The 19,878-nt window shown below is 44.1% G+C and overlaps 1 protein-coding gene across 3 annotated transcripts in view; it reads left to right on the forward strand.

Moving 5' to 3' along the window:
* The first annotated feature begins 1,435 nt into the window (after window positions 1-1,435).
* Window positions 1,436-19,878, forward strand: part of epb41l5 (erythrocyte membrane protein band 4.1 like 5) — a 42,036-nt gene continuing 23,593 nt past the window's right edge. For 2 of the 3 annotated variants that reach the window (XM_061691453.1, XM_061691455.1), the window contains exons 1-9: window positions 1,436-1,584; window positions 2,689-2,900; window positions 9,747-9,851; window positions 11,078-11,120; window positions 11,364-11,442; window positions 12,176-12,220; window positions 12,340-12,410; window positions 18,627-18,747; window positions 18,982-19,069. In XM_061691453.1, coding sequence (XP_061547437.1) covers window positions 2,721-2,900; window positions 9,747-9,851; window positions 11,078-11,120; window positions 11,364-11,442; window positions 12,176-12,220; window positions 12,340-12,410; window positions 18,627-18,747; window positions 18,982-19,069 — 732 coding nt within the window. In that variant the 5' untranslated portion in view covers window positions 1,436-1,584; window positions 2,689-2,720. The remainder of the gene's footprint in view (window positions 1,585-2,688; window positions 2,901-9,746; window positions 9,852-11,077; window positions 11,121-11,363; window positions 11,443-12,175; window positions 12,221-12,339; window positions 12,411-18,626; window positions 18,748-18,981; window positions 19,070-19,878) is intronic. The other variant, XM_061691454.1, reaches the window with a different exon arrangement.

Raw genomic sequence — 19,878 nt, forward strand, 5'->3', positions numbered from 1 at the left:
TTGTTCGTACTTGTAACGGGTGCCAATTGTCCGCTGATTTTCACGATTTGCTGTCCTGGTTCCTATCCGATCGACTAGAGCAACTGAAATTTATTTGTGGTCAAGCAGTGGCACTTTAAATGGTGACAGGTCTGTGCTGACTCCCATTTAACATTAGTTTGAATGTGCAGCCACATCCCCATTTCTCGGTTGGTGTACATGCTTGTGCAACCACATTATCTGTCATATGTTTATTTTTACTTCCCTTTTACAAAGGACAACATATGTGAGTAATATGCAAACTGTAGTACAGTGGAGTTTAGTTACAAAATATAGTATTTATTTGTTTTTTGCAAGTGTGAACAATATTGAAGTTTCAGTAAAAGGATGCTTAAAAGCTTCACAAATGATTCCAATTTACTTTCTAGTTTGGTGCAGATGATTTTCCAAAACTCAACAGAAGAGAAGTGACGGCATTGAGAAGAAGGTGTGAATTACAACTGGGCTAATTGCATGTGGGGAAAAAAAGGTAGCAGCAATGAGACACAAAAGCTGTGCACACAAGAGTATTCGGTGCCCGCAAACCAATCAGCGATTTGACAATTAAGACAAACAACCATTAGCGCTAACATTCACTCCAATGGACAATTTGGAGTCTTCAATTAAAATAACATGCATGTTTTGGGAATGTGTGAGGAAGCCAAAGTAAACAAACTCCATGCAGGAGGGGCTGAGCTGAGTTTCAAACCCAGACTCGTGGCCGTGTGTAAATTAAGGTTGCGGAGCATTTTAGGGTGAATTTTAAATTTCACCTGTCAGTCGAATAGCCCTAACTTTTTGGAAGTAGTGTATGTGCATTGGCTCAATAAAGGTTAGGAAACAATGAATAAAAACTATCCAGAAGAGGGCGCTTATGCTTATTAAAAAACTGGAGATGTTTGTGTGTCTTGGTTTACGACGGACTTCTGTTAAATGTGTACGTAAGTCGGAACACACTAACGCAGTAGCGTAGCGTGTTCCGACCACAGTACCACAGTAAATGTGTATGAAAAACACTTCTTGGCCATAAAAAATGTAATAATCAAATTCGTCGGTAACTGAGCGTCTTTTTTTTTTTTTTTTTTTTTCCCCCCCAACCTCTACATGTCGTACGTGGGACCGTGTAAAATGAGGATTGGGTCATTTATACCAGTTAAGGTGTTGAATGATTAAATGAATCTGTGCCATTATTCTTATTTCCACATTACCAATTCGACCTCAAAGCAAATGACTTCTGTTTCTTGATTAACTGGAAGCAAATACGCATAGCAAGTGTGAACGCTGTCTTTGTAAAAAAAAAAAAAAAAAAGTGCATGTCTCTTTAAAAATGCTAATCACGTTGTTGTTTGGGGTTTGTTTGACGTCACTTCCGGGAAAGCTTTTCCTCCTGCTTTTTTTTTTTTTTTTCCTACTTCGGACCTGCAAGAGGAAAATCTCGCACAGTGGTCGTGAGGCGGACTAAAATAGGAAGCAAAGTTCGAACATTAAAAATGCTCCATGTTGCTCGTCGCGCTATTAAAATGCCAGCGGGCGTGCTTTCGCACTGGATTTAACGGGGGAACTTCGGTAAGTATTTCTGGCTTCTGCTCCGAATCCACAAGTGCCCACAGCCGGGGCAAGTGTATCTTAGGTCCAGGCAAAGAGAGCTCCAGGCGGCGCTTGTTTCCGATCACCGGACCGAATTGTTACGCTCGCATTGCAATTGCGGGCACTGCAACGGCGTAGCTCGTACTTGAAACCAAGCGCACACCTGTTGCTTCGTTCCCTGCAGGTACTTTTAGGCCCCTTAGCTGAGAACAAATAAAGCTAATAATCACATTTACCCATCCCCCCTCCGCCCCCTTTCATTTACGTTAAATATGTGAGTATTCCCACTAACATTTGTAAATGTTTGATCTTTACATGACTACGTGTGTTTAAGTCAGAGCCCCAACAAGCAGCGTTATTTTACTTGCTGGCCTCATTTCACCTCTTTTTGTTTTCATTTTTCTACCCATTATATAATTTTGTCTATAGGAAGCCAATTTTTGGCCATAAATGCTTCAAGGATCACATTAGGACGCTATATTTCTCCCTTTTAAAGAAAGTTATTGCTATGAATAAAATGACCACTTAAATGTCTTTAATTAAATGTAAGTGACGCAAATAAACAGTGTCTGTCATACACCTGTGCCCTCTTTCACAGCTTCCCGTGTTTGTGTCATTGTCATCATAGCCCATGTTTGAATCACTTTGCAAATACACTTACAAATGCATCTCAACGTAGTAAACCACTGCTCTTTGTGTGACATTTATATGTATGTGCCCATCAGTGTTGTACACCTGTGTTGTTCCCGGTGTATGTTTTACCATCACAGCCCATGTTTTAAAGATTTTACAATTACACTTAAATTACTGAGCCACTACAGTGACATATAAACTAGACGTTTCTCATCTTTTTTGTACACCTGCGCCACCTGACACTTCCAGCTCTGTATGTTTATTCATCAGCCCATGTTTTAAACACCTTGCAAATGCCTGTAAAAGTAGTGAACCACTCCACTATCATTAACATTTAGAGACACTTCCCCATCTACTGTTTGTTGTACCTTTGTATTACGTCACACTGTTTGTGTATTTCATCATCTTCGCCCACGTTTTAAACACTTGTGTGCAATGTGTGTGATGCAGGTGGCGTAGTCTAACCCTCCCTTGCTCCCAGCATGCTGAGTTTCCTGCGCAGGACCCTGGGGCGACGCTCCATCCGCAAGCATGCAGAAAAAACGCGGCTACGGGAGGCCCAGCGCGCTACAACACACATCCCAGCTGCTGGGGATGCCAAGTCCGTCATTACTTGCCGTGTGTCCTTGTTGGACGGGACCGACGTCAGCGTCGACCTGCCGGTAAGGAGTAACCTCTCATTGTTGTACTGTGGACTCTCTGAAGTTAAACACAATCACCTCCAAAATACAATGTTTGTCACCCTATCTCTGTAACCTCTCTGGCGTAATAGATCTCTTGTCCAGATCTTAAAACTGTTTTAAACACCCTTGGCGGCTGTTTTTTTTTCTTATGTTAATTGTTAGTCTGTGTGGCTGTGTTTTTTTTCCATTGCTTGGTGGAAACTATGTGGTTGTTTCAAATGCACATTGTGTAATTCCCTTTGTTTTATGGTTAGTGTAACAGTAAACTCTAACTAGTAGTGGCAATGAAGAGCTTGAAGCCCCTTCTTTTTAAGAATATTTACTAATTATATCAGCCAAACCGCTGCTTGTTGTGAAGTGAATAGAGCCACATGCTGTTATATAGCATTCGAATGTCAAGTTTCGGTTCGCAAGTAAAAGCAAAAACTCTGCTTAGCAACAGCTCGTATCTAAAAAGGTTGTAGGTCGAGTTACTCATTCGTCAAGGTGCCACTGTATAAACATACTGTACATGTTCTCAATAGTCAAGGCACAACATGTCTTACAGAAGATTATAACCATGTCCATTTTGTGATTTTCCAACCGTACAGCCATTTTTGGGTCTCTTTACGTCTGGGGGGTCCTTGAAAAAACATTTCTATACATTAACAAAGGCTGGAATTGGTTGGTGACCAGTTGAGGGTGTACCCTGTCTTTTGCCCTAAAGTCAGCTCGGATAGGCTTCAACTCGCCTTCAACCCTAATGAGGACAAGCACTTTAGAAAATGGATGGACATTAAAAAATGACTATATCATTACCAAAAACGTATATGAACCAACATAACAAGACATTTAAACGAATAACTCTCTTGTATTAACTTTGGGCAATTCAAAATGTAGGTATGACAGAGACGTCATGTAAATCATTCGCTTGTCTTCATGTGCAGTCAGACATGTTCAGCTCTTACTCTTAGCTCCTCTCACTAGCACAATGAATACGTTTAAGTCTGTCAACTGCACCATGTGAGGCAAAACCATCTAAACTAGAAAATATGACTATATTTAGCTCATTTATGGTCTGTCTGAGGCTGTGGCTCAGAGCAAGGTTTAAATAGTGTATGAATTGACTTGTGTGTGATAGAGCACAGTGCAACTATTCATCACAAATATGAGCTCAATTACAAACACTGTTATGATGGGGTTGTTTTTTTGCCAATTTGAATACACAATGAAACAACGCTGTTGGAGTTTGCAACACTTTGTTGGCAAATGTTACTCTGTAATTAATATGATTGTACATTTAAATCATAAATGTATCTGTGATTTATTTTAATCGTGGAAATGTTTTTTTTTTTTACAAATTAAAAGTAGGAGTACTAGCAATGCAGCTCTATGGGGGGCAGAAGCCAGTGCAAACTGTAGGCCGGTCCCAAGCCCGGATAAATGCAGAGGGTTGCGTCAGGAAGTGAATCCGGCTTAAAAATTTGCCAAACAAATATGAGCCTTCATCCAAAGAATTCCATACCGGATCGGTCGTGGCCCAGGTTAACAACGTCCGCCACTGGCCTGCAGGACGCCGGTGGAAATTCAGCTACTGTGGGTCGAAGTCGAAGAAGAAGAGGTGGAAAGCGGGTTCTTCGGCAGAAAGAGAAGAGGAAAGCACAGAGCCTAGAACTGAATGTGGGGACTTTGAATGTTGGAACTTTGACAGGAAAATCTCGGGAGTTGATTGACATGATGATTCGGAGAAAGGTTGATATATTGTGTGTCCAGGAGACCAGGTGGAAAGGGAGTAAGGCTAGACGTTTAGGGGCAGCGTTTAAATTATTTCACCATGGTGTAGATAGGAAGAGAAATGGAGTCAGGTTTATTTTAAAAGAAGAGTTGGCTAAGAATGTCTTGGAGGTGAAAAGAATATCAGATCAAGTGATGAGGCTGAAACTTGAAATTGAGGTTATGTATAATGTGATTAGTGGCTATGCCCCACAGGTAGGATGTGACCTAGAGGTGAAAGAGAAATTCTGGAAGGAGCTAGATGTAATTCTGAGCATCCCAGACAGAGAGAGAGTTGTGATTGGTGCAGATTGTAATGGACATGTTGGTGAAGGAAATAGGGGTGATGAAGAAGTGATGGGTCAGTGCGACATCCAGGAAAGGAACTTGGAGGGACAGATGGTGGTAGACTTTGCAAAAAGGATGCAAATGGCTGTTTTGAACACTTTTTTCCAGAAGAGGCAGAAACATAGGGTGACCTACAAAAGCGGAGGTAGAAGCACGCTGGTGGATTACATCTTGTGCAGACGATGTAATCTGAAGGAGGTTACTGACTGTAAGGTAGTGGTAGGGGAGACTGTGGCTAGACAGCATAGGATGGTGGTGTGTAAAATGACTCTGTTGGTGGTGAGAAGACTTAGGCAGAGCAGAGAACCATGTGGTGGAAGCCGAGACAGGACGAGTGTTGTGCAGCTTTTCGGGAAGAGGTGAGACAGGTTCTCGGTCAAGAGGAGGAGCTTACAGAAGATTGGACCACTGCAGCCAAGGTGATCAGAGAGGCTGGCAGGAAAGGAGAGAAGGAGACTTGGTGGTGGAACCTCACAGTACAGGAAATCATACAAGGAAAAAGGTTAGCTAAGAAGTTTGACACTGAGAGGACCGAGGATAGGCGAAAGGAATACATTGAGATGCGACATAGGGCAAAGGTAGAGGTGGCAAAGGCCAAACAAGGGTCATATGATGACATGTATGCCAGGTTGGACACTAAAGAAGGAGAAAAGTATCTATACAGGTTGGCCAGACAGAGGGATAGAGATGGGAAGGATGTGCAGCAGGTTAGGGTGATTAAGGCTAGAGATGGAAATATGTTGACTGGTGCCAGTAGTGTGCTAGATAGATGAAAGGAATACTTCAAGGAGTTGATGAATGAGGAAAATGAGAGAGAAAGGAGAGTAGAAGAGCCAAGTGTGGTGGACCAGGAAGTGGCAATGATTAGTAAGGAGGAAGTTAGAAAGGCATTAAAGAGGATGAAAAATGGAAAGGCAGTTGGTCCTGATGACATTCCTGTGGAGGTATGGAAGCATCTAGGAGAGGTGGCTGTGAAGTTTTTGACCAGCTTGTTCAATAGAATTCTAGCACGTGAGAAGATGCCTGAGGAATGGAGGACAAGTGTGCCGGTGCCCATTTTTAAGAACAAGGGTGATGTGCAGAGCTGTGGGAACTATAGAGGAATAAAGTTGATGAGCTACACAATGAAGTTATGGGAAAGAGTAGTGGAGGCTAGACTCAGGACAGAAGTGAGTATTTGCGAGCAACAGTATGGTTTCATCCCAAGAAAGAGTACCACAGATGCATTATTTGCCTTGAGGATGTGGATGGAAAAGTACAGCGAAGGTCAGAAGGAGCTACATTGTGTCTTTGTAGATCTAGAGAAAGCCTATGACAGAGTACCCAGAGAGGAACTGTGGTACTCCATGCGGAAGTCTGGAGTGGCAGAGAAGTATGTTAGAATAATACAGGACATGTACGAGGGCAGCAGAACAGTGGTGAGGTGTGCTGTAGCTGTAACAGAAGAATTTAAGGTGGACATGGGACTGCATCAGGGATCAGCCCTGAGCCCCTTTCCTTTTGCAGTGGTGATGGATAGGCTGACAGATGAGGTTAGACTGGAATACCCGTGGACCATGATGTTTGCAGATGACATTGTGATCTGCAGTGAAAGCAGGGAACAGGTGGAGGAACAGTTAGAAAGATGGAGGCATGCACTGGAAAGCAGGCATGCACATGCACTGGAAAGCAGAGGAATGAAGATTAGCCGAAGTAAGACAGAATATATGTGCATGAATGAGAGGGGTAGTGGGGAAGAGTGAGGCTACGGGGAGAAGAGAGAGCAAGGGTGGATGACTTTAAATATTTGGGGTCAACCATCCAGAGCAATGGTGATTATGGTCAGAAAGTGAAGAAATGGGTCCAAGCAGGTTGGAACAGGTGTAGGAAGATGTCAGGTGTGTTATGTGACAGAAGAGTTTCTGCTAGGATGAAGGTCAAAATTTATAAAACAGTGGTGAGGCCAGCCATGATGTACGGATTAGAAACAGTGGCACTGAAGAGACAACAAGAAGCAGAGCTGGAGGTGGCGGAAATTAAGATGTTGAGGTTCGCTCTCGGAGTGACCAGGTTGGATAAAATTAGAAATGAGCTCATCGGAAGGACAGCCAAGGTTGGATGTTTTGGAGACAAAGTTAGAGAGCGCAGACTTTGAATGTTTGGACACGTCCAGAGGAGAAATAGTGAGTATATTGATAGAAGGATGATGAAGATGGATCTGGCAGGCTACTGCCCTAGGTAGTAATAGGGTGTGTTGTTGTGTCAGTAGCACAGCCCCTTATTCACATGTGTGCGTCTACACTTCAGTGGTTGATCACCTGTAATTCCATGATCCTCTCTGGACAACACGCTTAATCACATGACCGCGTCATATGACACATGCAGCTCGTCAGCAAGTCGACACCAAGAAAGCAGACTTCAGTCTAAATGCCTATTTGACTGAGCTTTTCTTTGTTGTTTCTTCTTTTGTGATGGTCAAGACCAAACAAATGTTTTCATATTTTCTTCCACCCGCATGCCTCTGGTATGGCACACTGGTTGTTTTCCCACCTTTGACCTATTGGGTTTGTAGAGAGGGGGAAAAAATGCCCTCAGTGTCGCGCTTCTATTGTCAATTGTATTGATTACCAAGATTTGGTAAGATTAATGTGTTCCTTTAATATTTGTGATGTTATAGTATTTGCATTCCCCTGCTACAGTTGTTTGTTTTTTGCCTGGTCTTTATTATATACTTTATTCCAGAGATGTTAAACAAAATTTTTGTCACACGCGAGGGTCGTTATGACTGTAAATATATAAAAACAAAAGTCCAATGCATTCACCTCATCATGCTATTTAATATACCGATACACAACAAATTTATGGATGAATAGTTAAAATCAGAATTCAAGGAAAATAGTTTGTTCAACTATTGTTGATTTTATTTTAAGTAGTAGTTTGGTAGTTTGGTTTGGTTTGCAACAAACGTGATAAAAGCGTTATTAACAAAACATTTATAAAGTAGAGTTTATTTTTTGTCCTTAACAAGTGGGTGTTTTAGCAGGGGCACAGCTCAGTTTTCTCAAGGTTAAGGAGCAAAAAGTTACAGGACATCCACTCTTTGCGTAAAATATCACCAAGCGGCAACACTGAACAAAAAAGGGCTGAGTACCGATTTCTGCAGAATTCCACAAGTGACATTATAATACTCAAAGGTCACATTACCACTAATTACACGGTCCGTCCTATCTGAGAGATATCTAAACCAAGAAAGTGCTGGGCCTGTAATACCGATGATACGCGTTTCGAGGCAATTTTGTAGTATATTGTGATCAGCGGTATCAAAGGCAGCGCTGCTGTTGAGTAATAGTAGTAATCCATAGCTAGTTAGTGGTCTGCCCTGAATCCTGACTGAATAAATTCAAATAGATTGTGGTTCTGCCAAAAGCATAATTGCCAAGTCATGAAGTCTGCTAGCCAGAGGCTGAGCTGCACTGCATTTGTTTATGGCATTTCTAGCACCCGAGGCAGTTACATCTGCTGTCCCTCACCTAATATGTGTGAAAATGTTCCATACTTATTACAAATGATTATTATTACTTGAAGAATACAAATACACTTACCATTACACTTAGTAACTACTACTACACATTTATTTAGCCTGTCTGTTTTCAACAGTGTCATTTTGCCTGACTAAAGTAGTGAAACCAGTTTGTATTCCCTCATTTAAATTTTATGGTTGGTTCATTGACTGAAGTTATGTGCAGATCTTTATCAAATGTCCAAATTGTACCTCTCTGACTCAATGGTTGAGACATGTTTGTGTGATCACATGCCGCTAGAGTGCAAAAGAACTGAAAAAAAAAAAACACTTGAAGTACTGTAACAAAGCATGGCACACAAACACACATGCACAATGAGTCCTTTGTATGCACTCCCTCTCTCTATCCCAAGGGTACTGTAGGGGTGCACTCTGCCTCTTCAGCTATGCCAACTAGCATGGGGCCGGCCCCCCTTGAGTTGCACACTAATAACTGTGTGAGCGTGAACAAACTTTGGCTACCGATGATGGGTCATGTCCTTAAATTTGTTACTTATTAGTAGTGTCCTGGGTAAGTTGAAAACAATTACAAATAGGATTTACAGTACCAGCATAGTACAGTTAATGCATGGAAAAAGGTGTGTTTATAAATGGTATAGCATTAACAGAGTGATTTTATGAGATTATATTTATATTTTGTGCTTCTCAAAACATGAAGTATTGTGCACAAAGACTGTGGAATGGCCACAAAAGTCAGGTGATCACACGGTGTGTCCAGCTTCTCCACTTCTCTCAACTCCAGAGTGTCTGGGGCACTTAAACCCCTATTGCCATGGCTACACTGTCGCCATGCCTCAAGTTGAGGTTTGGAAGACAAATTTGTGTGCGTGCGTGCGTGCGTGTGTGTGTGTGTGTGTGTGTTTGTGTGTGTGTCCATGTGAGGGAGAGATCTTCCAGTCCCAGGCAGAACACATGCAGTAACTGGTACAGCCTTGTTGGAAACGGCAACTCCTATTCAGGCTGTTTAAAAGATTTACTCATACCTGGATTCAGTGAAACACATCAACACAAAATGGAACACAATAACCACAAAAGGAACAAGATGGGAAAGAGACAAAAAAAATGAATTTTGGTGCTGGCGTTGCTTGTTTAAAGCTAATAAAGAGGTGCGTCAGCACTGAGAAACCTAACGGCTCTTTCTTTCTTTTCGTGGGCCCTCTCATCAGAAAAAAGCCAAAGGTGAGGAGCTGTTTGACCAGATTATGTACCATCTGGACATAGTGGAAAAAGACTACTTTGGACTGCGCTTCATGGACTCTGCACAAGTTCCGGTAAGGTGCTTTCCCCCCCCACCTCCCCTACACAAATAAAAACTGTCTTAATAACATGTCTGTTTCCTTTCCTCAAAATACGCCAGTGAGCAAAAATTACACCGGAACCTTGGTTTCATCGCTTCCAAAAAGTCTGATTAAAACCAAAAAGCTAATCTGTGCATTTGACCAAATTCAGTGCAGCTCTACTTAATTTAGTGAGTATGCAAATTAGCCCCACTGTTATATAACAGTATTCTATGGAACACAAGATGTGACTGGCAAGATAGTTGAAGAGAAAAACATGCAGAGCTCCCGCTAATTACAACAGTTGGATTTTTAGTCATTGTTTTTATTTGTTTCTTTTCCGTTCTGTTGAAATATGTCTTTCTGAAACCGGTCTGTGGTGCAAAAAAAAAAAAGGTTGGGGACCGCTGTAGTATGCTGAAAAAATCTTATCAATGACGTCATTGATTAATTGACTGACTCGACTTTCATCACATTATAGTCAAATACAGAAAATCTTCAGTTGATCAACCCCTCGTAAACAAGCAATTTAATATGTCCTGTTTAGCACCTTTCAAAAAATGTTGTTGAGTTGTGGATGTGCCATTATAATTTGATGCAGGGATGGAGGAATTTTCAAATTTTTTGGCATTTTTGGGGTCCACCCGAAAATCAAAATGACATCAGCATCACTTCCTCGGTGGCTGGGCTAAACGGATTGGTTCTGGTCCTCTTGTCAGCTGGGGCTCAGACATAGACTTGTTTTTAATTGTTGGTGTGCCAGTAACCTTGGTCCTTCACACCGATGTCCTGCGAGGGCCATAAAAAAGGAACGAGGACTGACACGGGAAGATTTAGCTGAGGGGAGGGACACATCATTCAGGCCTGGAGGTAGTCTGCGAAAAGTGGGAGAGAAATCTGAAAGGAGGAATGTGGGGGAGAGGACGCCACGGTGCTCAGAGTTCCTCACTCTTTCACTCACTAACACATGCTCCATCACAGTCACCAGCTCTTCCTCTCCTGACTTCCTTCATGCTTCATAGAGCCTGCAGGTCTAGCGTAGAACAAAGCAAAGTGGGGGCTGGGTCAAGTTTAATAGATACATTTTCTTGCCACTTCGTTAGTTACATATACACAATCTCATAAGATCCAATACGACTTTTAAACTCAGCTAATGCTGCTTTAGTACTGCTTTTTTTACGTGCGGCATTGTTTAATGAATTGTTGTTTTTATGTTTCAGCACTGGCTTGATGTTACAAAAAGTATCAAAAAACAAGTGAAAAGTAAGTAAGTAAGTGTACAAGGGCCCTACGTTCCCTTCTTACTAAAGATAAACAGTTACTTTTTTCTTGACACTTTTACGAGCAAGTTCAAAAATATTATTGTAAGAATAACAAATCTGCGTGCGAATTATGCATCTGGCCTTGCAGTTTTATTTCATATTTCGCTGATGGTAGTTTGGGTATTATTATGTGCAGTAAACAGTTCTCATGCTTGACATCCTGCTGTAATTTCACATCTTTTAGTTGGCCCACCATACTGCCTCCACATGAGAGTTAAGTTCTACTCCTCTGAGCCAAACAACCTGCACGAGGAGCTTACCAGGTGAGTTAACACATAAGCTTGAACTTTTATTAATATTATAAATAATAAGAATTTTTCGACTGCCACTCCTCGAAAAAAAATCGTAGGTCTTCTGGGAGCTCTTTTGAACAGGCATGGTACACATCATGCAATGCTTCTTGACAATTCTAAACTGGTGTGTTTTCGATCAGACAGAGCAGTTTTATGCCACACCTCCACAATCTTTTATCATTGATTGGACTCCATTTTGACTTGCACCTGATTCTGATTGGCACTTGGAGAATCCGTACCCTGAATGTTCACTTACTTTTTCCTCCCTGTCCTGTGAATGTCTACATTTTATTTTCAATAAAAAATATAAAACGCTATAATTGTTTGTATGGTATTAGTTTAAGATGACCCTGTTTATTCTTGTAATTTAGATGAAGCTCAGACCACATTTTATGACCGATTTATGCAGAAATCTATGAAATTCCAAAGGGGTCACGTACTTTTTCCTCCCATTGTAGATCACGTAAGCGGTATTTAAATATAAATGCAAGTAGCGAGTGGAATGCAGCTCAATGTAGGAGTAAATGTTGCATTTCTTCTCAACAAAAACACTCATGTATGACATGTTAAAACTACTCAGACAAGCATAATTTATCAAAGAAGTAATTGTAAATGAGTAGCATGTTATTACCCACGTCTGCTTGTTATTTGAAATTCATTATTCATTACCATGTTTCACAGCGTAAGCTTGTTTTTCTTTCAGATACCTTTTTGTATTGCAGTTGAAACAAGACATCCTCAGTGGAAAGTAAGCCATTTTCCTGCATCAACATTTAAACATAAAGATATTTTCTTCCTACTCTGATTGTGGGATGACATGTTATCGAAGTGATAATGCTTTTGGCCCATTTTTCTGCGTCTTACCAGCCCTGTCTACAATTTCAGGCTTGAATGCCCATTTGAAACAACGGTGGAGTTGGCTGCCTTCTCGCTACAGGGTAAGTCAGCTAAGAAGGAATAAAAAGAAGTGGGGTTTTTCACTCAGCATTTTATCTGGTTTTTGGCTTTTAGCCATAAAAGCCTTTGTTTGCTTCCAGTTGGAGGATATTGGCCCACATTCCATTTTGTTTGTTCACAAAGGTTAAATCTTTTCACCCCCTCTGCATGTCATTTAAGGATTGTTACTATCCTGTTGGTATTTTATGACTGGAGAGCTTAAAAAAAATTAACCTATGTGTCATTTAAATGTGGTCTTTCAAAGGCTAACCTGACGGCACAATGCATTCTCAACCCAGTGGATTACAACTGGCTGTTTATGTGACTCACCAAATGTTGTGTGAGTCACCAAATCCCATTGTTCTTGTGACATGCTCAGGAAAACAGAAAATTGTTTTAGTTGTCCAAAGTTTTGTGGTAACTTCATAGTTACAGTTGCAATTACGATTTCACCTACAAAATTAAGGTGGTAAAGTTGAGGATGTATTCTAGCTAAATAACATTGAGCTGGGTGTGAAGTGCTGGTATATTTTTTTGGGGGGGGTTAGTTTAAGAATGTCACGGCTTTTGCCAGGACAATCCACACCAAAAACTGTGCACTATGAATACATACAGAATGGCAACTCGCATTGTTATCTCTTATACTACTTTTGAGATTTTGTCACACACAATGTCAGACCCTCTCCTTGAGCCGTCACCTTATCGTGATGGAGGGGTTTGTGTGTCCCAATGATCCTCTGAGCTAAGTTGTCTGGGGCTTCACGCCCCTGGTAGGGTCATCCATGGCAAACAGGTCCTAGGTGAGGGACAAGACAAAGCACGGCTCCAAAAACCCCTATGAAGAACAAAATATATGGATCTAGGTTTCCTTTGCCCGGACACGGGTCACCGGGGCCCCCGCCTGGAGGTGGGGCTCGAAGGCGACCGCCTGGTGGCCAGGCCTGCACCAATGGGGCCCGGCAGGGTACAGCCCGAATGGATAACGTGGGTCCCCCTTCCGATGGGCTTACCACCTGTGGGAGGGGACATAGGGGTCAGGTGCAGTGTAAGCTGGGCGGTGTCCGATCCCTGGCTACAGAAGCTGGCTCTAGGGACGTGGAATGTCACCTCTCTGGCAGGGAAGGAGCCTGAGCTGGTGTGTGAGGTTGAGAAGTTCCGACTAGATATCGTCGGGCTCGCCTCCACATGCGGCTTGGGCTCTGGTACCAATCTTCTTGAGAGGGATTGAACTCTTTTCCACTCTGGAGTTGCCCACGGTGAGAGGCGGCGAGCATGTGTGGGTATACTTATTGCTCGGCGCCTGTACGTTGGGGTTCACCCTGGTGGACGAAAGGGTAGCCTCCCTCCACCTTCGGGTGGGGGACGGGTACTGACTGTTGTTTTTGCCTATGCACCAAACTGCAGTTCAGAGTACCCACCCTTTTTGGAGTCCTTAGAGGGGGTGCTGGAGAGCGCTCCCGCTGGGGACTCCATCGTTCTGCTGGGGGACTTCAATGCTCACGTGGGCAATGACAGTGAGACCTGGAAGGGCGTGATTGGGAGGAATGGCCCCCCAATCAGAACCCGAGTGGTGTTCTGTTATTGGACTTCTGTGCTCACCACGGATTGTCCATAACGAACACCATGTTCAAGCATAAGGTTGTCCACACATGCACTTGGCACAAGGACACCCTAGGTCGGCGTTCGATGATCGACTTTGTGGTTGTGTCATCGGATTTGCAGCCGCATGTCTTGGACACTCTGGTGAAGAGAAGGGCAAAGCTGTCAACTGATCACCACCTGGTGGTGAGTTGGCTCCGATGGTGGGGGAAGACGCCAGTCCAATGTGGCAGGCCCAAACGTATTGTGAGGGTCTGCTGGAAACGTCTGGCAGAATCCCCTGTCAGAAGGAGTTTCAACTCCTACCTCCGGCAGAACTTCACCCCACTTCCTGGGGGAGGCGGGGGACATTGAGTCCGAGTGGACCATGTTTGGCGCCTCTATTGCCGAGGCGGCCGACCGGAGCTGTGGCCGTAAGGTAGTCTGTGCCTGTCGTGGCGGCAATCCCCGAACCCGTTGGTGGACACCAGCGGTGTGGGATGCCGTTAAGGTGAAGAAGGAGTCCTATCGGGCTTTTTTGGCCTGTGGGACTCCTGAGGCAGCTGATGGGTACCGGCTGGCCAATCGGAATGTGGCTTTGGTGGTCGCTGAGGCATAAACCTGGGCGTGGGAGGAGTTTGGTGAGACCATGGCGAACGACTTCCGGGCGGCCTCGAGGAAATTCTGGTCCGCCATCCGGCGTCTCAGGAGGGGGAAGGAGGGGGAAGGAGTGCACCGTCAACACTGTGTATAGTGGGGATGGGGCGCTGCTGACCTCGACTCGGGACGTTGTGAATCGGTTCGAATACTTCGAAGACCTCCTCAATTCCACAAACACGCCTTCCCTTGAAGAAGCAGAGTCTGAGTTCTCTGAGGCGGGCTCTCCTATCTCTGGGGTTGAGGTCACCGAGGTGGTTAAAAAGCTCCTCGGTGGCAAGGTGGATGAGATTCGCCCGGAGTTCCTAAAGGCTCTGGATGTTATGCTGCTGTCCTGGTTGACACGCCTCTGCAACATCACGTCGTCATCGGGGACAGTGCCTCTGGATTGGCAGACTGGAGTGGTGGTCCCCCTTTTTAAGAAGGGAGACCGGAGGGTGTGTTCTACTACAGGGGGATCACACTCCTCAGCCTCCCTGGTAAGGTCTATTCAGGGGTGCTGGAGAGGAGGGTCCTTTGGGAAGTCAAATCTCAAATTCAGGAGGAGCAGTGTGGTTTTCGTCCTGGCCGTGGAACAGTGTACCAGCTCTTCTCCCTCGGCAGGGTCCTCAAGGGTGAATGGGAGTTCGCCCAACCAGTCTACATGTGTTTTATGGACTTGGAGAAGGCCTTCGACCGTGTCCCTCGTGGAGTCCTGTGGGGGGTGCTTCGGGAGTATGGGGTACCGAACCCCCTGATATGGGCTGTACGACCGGAGTCAGAGTTTGGTCCGCATTGCCGGCAGTAAGTCGGACTCGTTTCCGGTGAGGGTTGGACTCTGCCAATGCTGCCCTTTGTCACCGATTCTGTTCATAACTTTTATGGACAGAATTTCTTGGCGCAGCCGAGGCGTAGAGGGGTTCCGGTTTGGTGGCCTCAGAATTGCATCTCTGCTTTTTGCAGATAATGTGGTTCTTTTGGCTTCATCAAGCCGTGATTTCCAACTTTCACTGGAGCGGTTTGCAGCAGAGTGTGAAGCGGCTGGGATGAAAATCAGCGCCTCCAAATCTGAGACCATGGTCCTCAGTCGAATAAGGGTGGAGTGCCCTCTCCGGGTCTGGGATGAGATTCTTCCCCAAGTGGGAGTTCAAGTATCTTGGGGTCTTGTTCACCAGTGAGGGAAGAATGGAACGGGAGATGGACAGGCGGATCGGTGCAGCGTCTGCAGTGATGCGGACTTTGTATCGATCCGTTGTGGTGAAGAAGGAGCTAAGCCGAAAGGTGAAGCTCTCGATTTACCGGTCGATCTACGTTCCTACCCTCACCTATGGTCACGAGATGTGGGTCGTGACCGAAAGAACAAGATCCCGGATACAAGCGGCCGAAATGAGTTTCCTCCGCAGGGTGTCCGGACTTTCCCTTAGAGAGAGGGTGAGAAGCTCGGTCATCCGGGAGGGGCTCACAGTTGAGCCGCTGCTCCTCCGCATTGAGAGATGATGTCCGAGCCACCTCATCTGGCTCGGACATCTGTTTAGGATGTCTCCTGGACACCTCCCTGGTGAGGTGTTCCGGGCGAGTCCCACCGGGAGAAGACCCCGGGGACGACCCAGGACACACTGGAGAGACTACGTCTCTCGGCTTGCCTGAGAACGCCTCGGGATCCCCTCGGAAGAGCTAGATGAAGTGGCTGGGGAGAGGGCTTCCCTGCTGAGACTGCTGCCCCAGCGACCAGACCTCGGATAAGCGGAAGACAATGGATGGATGGATGACAATGTCAGACATAGCATTGTAATTACAATTTTTTTATTTTTTATTTTTTACAGTGGCTACAAGAAGCATACACACCCCCTAAATGCCAGGTTTTTTGTGATATAAAAAAATTTGACTAAGATAAATCCTTTAAGACTGTGACTCGGATAAAAAAGAGAGGGAAAGTAAAAATAGCTGTAGATGATAAACTGAGAATTAACCAATCACTTTCAAACTCACATTTCATGAGAGTCAACACACACCTGCCAGAATTAAAGAGCCTCTGATTAACCCCAAATAAAGTTTAGCTGATCTGGAGGTCAACCAGTTCAGGGTGTACCCTACCTCCTGCCCGATGTTAGCTGGGATAGGCTCCGGCACGCCCGCGACCCTAGTGAAGAGAAGCGGCTCAGAAAATGGATGGATGATCTGGAGGTTTTTGTTCCTTGTTAAAACATTGCGTTATAGGTCACATTGATGGTGGAACAATTTTTGAAATGACCTCTCTCTGTCTCACTTTTTTGTATCACAAAAACCTGGCATTTGAACAGGGATCGGAAGACTTTTTATATCCACTGTATTGTTCGGTGTTTTGTGTGAATAAGCTAGATGGGGGAACTTTGTAGCCAATGCACACCCACACCCACACACATGCACCCTTCCAAAGTCACTGTAGGGTAAATGCCAGCTCATTAGTGCACCATCCTCTTCAGAGGCCTCCTAATCCAGCACCCTCTCTGTCTTTGCTCCCCCCTCTCAGTTGAGCTTTCTCCTTTTCGCATTCTCTTAAAAGATAGAAAAGAAAATGTTTTGTTTTTTTCCATTCCCCTTTCATCTACTGTATTTGCTAAGACTTTTCTCACTGTCGGAGAAGAGCTTCCTAGATTCAAAGTTTAATCAACATCCTTCCTTTGTTCCGCCACTGATAAGAGGCTTTGATTTCACTTTATCTTCCTCTCAACACACTTTCAAGTTATCTTCATCCATCCATCCATTTTCTACCACTTATCCGAGGTCGGGTCGCAGGAGCAGTAGCTTTAGCAGGGACGCCCAGCGCCCAAACTTCCCTCTCCCCAGCCACTTCATCCAGCTCTTCCGGGGGATCCCGAGGTGTTCCCAGGCCAGCCGAAGGACGTAGTCTCTCCAGCGTGTCCTGGGTCGTCCCTGGGGTCTCCTCCCGGTGGGACGTGCCCCGAACACGTCCGGGAGCCATCCGAATCAGATGCCCCAGCCACCTCATCTGGCTCCTCTCGATGTGTAGGAGCAGCGGCTCTACTCTGAGATCCTCCTGGATGACAGAGCTTCTCACCCTATCTCTAAGGGAGAGCCCAGACACCCTGCGGAGGAAACTCATCATCTTGTTGTTTCGGACCCACAGCTCGTGACCATAGGTGAGGGTAGGAACGTAGATCGACCGGTAAATCGAGAGCGTCGCCTTTCGGTTTAGCTCCTTCTTTACCACAACGGATCGATACAAAGTCCGCATCACTGCAGATGCTGCACCGGTCCGTCTGTCGATCTCCCGATCCATTCTTCCCTCACTCGTGAACAACACCCCAAGATACTTGAACTCCTCCACTTGGGGGAGAATCTCATCCCCGACCTGGAGAGGGCACGCCATCCTTTTCTGACTGAGGACCATGGTCTCAGATTTGGAGGTGCTGATTTTCATCCCAGCCACTTCACACTCTGCTGCGAACCGCTCCAGTGAGAGTTGGAAATCACGGCTTGATGAAGCCAACAGAACCACATCATCTGCAAAAAGCAGAGATGCAATACTGAGGCCACCAAACCGGACCCCCTCTACGCCTCGGCTGCGCCTTGAAATTCTGTCCATAAAAGTTATGAACAGAATCTTCTCATATTTTCATATTAGATCGGTGACTCCTGTCTTGTCAAAGATCACAAATCACTTCACTCCTGCAACGCTTTTAATTTGTGATGAAATGTCTGATGGTTTTATTCATTTATATTTTTACACTTTCTTGGTTCTAAATTATTTTGGGATGTTTTGCCTGAGTCTCACATTGCCCATTCTGTGATCTAGTGTGCATTAGTAAAAATTTCCTGTCGTACCTCCTTAATATTTTTATACATGGTAATCCACTGAAAGGTTAACAGCCTTGTACAATGTATGGCTCTTCTCCGATTCAATAATGACTAAAAATCTTTCAGATTTTTGTCTACACTTACCATCATTTGTGCATATATATGAAAAACAAACAAACTGAGTATTGTAATATTTGTGTTTGCAGCGGAACTAGGGGATTGTGACCCACTAGAACACAGTCTGGACTTGGTATCAGAATTTCGATTTATCCCCGAACAGTCAGAGGATGTGGAGCTGGCTATATACAACGCATGGAAGGAGTGCAGGTTAGTTAGTCCTTCACTACAACGCCACTGTATTACTCCACTTCTCATTCTGTACACAATATAGACTTGCAGTCATATTACCTTACTGATTTTACTACTTGTCTGTCGTGATGACGTAACACTTTACTATTGCTGCGTCATATAAAGCTTTTGGAAGTTATAATTCCAAAGTAGCTACTTGTTTCTGTAGCTAACATATAATTTTGAATTTGTTTTGTTTTTTTACACCTTCAGAGGTCAAACACCTGCACAGGCTGAGATCAACTACTTGAATAAAGCAAAATGGCTGGAAATGTATGGTGTGGACATGCATATGGTTCAGGTAATGACACACCCTGTGTCAATAGAATGGAATTCTATCTCACTGGGGGAATTCTGACCATTGACTGAATAAACATGGATTGCATTTTTTTTTTTTTTTGGGGCGGGGGGTGCTTTTCAAATTTTGTGTTTGTATTTAAGATCTCAACATGTACCAAAATGGTGGTGGTATTTTTTATTTTTTTTCCTTTCTCATGGATTCAGTGTCATTCAGAAAGCATGTCAATTGCTCAAATCAATGTTGGTGACCTTGCTTGTTGTTACCCGTTTGTGTATATACTGTATCAAACAATAGGAAGATGCCTGCAAATACAATGTGGTAGCCTTTGACCGTGCAATTACTAGTTTTTCATTTTGTTAATTAAATTATTTAATTTGGCTTTGCGCAAACAAATTGATACACACTTGTCACGTAAATCATTCGCCCATGTCATGAGACACTGTCAGATCTGTGTGCCGCTCCTTCTCTTAGCTCCTCTCATGAGCACAATGAATACATGTTTAAGTCCAGCAACTGCACCGTTTGAAGAAAAAAACAAAACCAACGAAACTGGAAAATGCCGACTTTTATCTCATGTTTGGCCTGTCTGAGGCTTTGGCTCTGGGGAAGGTGTGAGTGGTGTGTGAATTGACTTGTGTGTGATAGAGCCCAATGCAAATACGAGCTCAATTACAAACACTGTTATGATGTTTTTTGGCAATAATTTAAATATTCATAGTAGAAACGCCACCGTTTTACAACACACTTATTATTTTTATTTTTTTTACTGTCCGGTTCAGCTTTTTGGTGATGCAGATTGGTGGATCTGT

Source organism: Phycodurus eques, chromosome 12, assembly GCF_024500275.1.
Source record: "Phycodurus eques isolate BA_2022a chromosome 12, UOR_Pequ_1.1, whole genome shotgun sequence".
Taxonomy (NCBI): domain Eukaryota; kingdom Metazoa; phylum Chordata; class Actinopteri; order Syngnathiformes; family Syngnathidae; genus Phycodurus; species Phycodurus eques.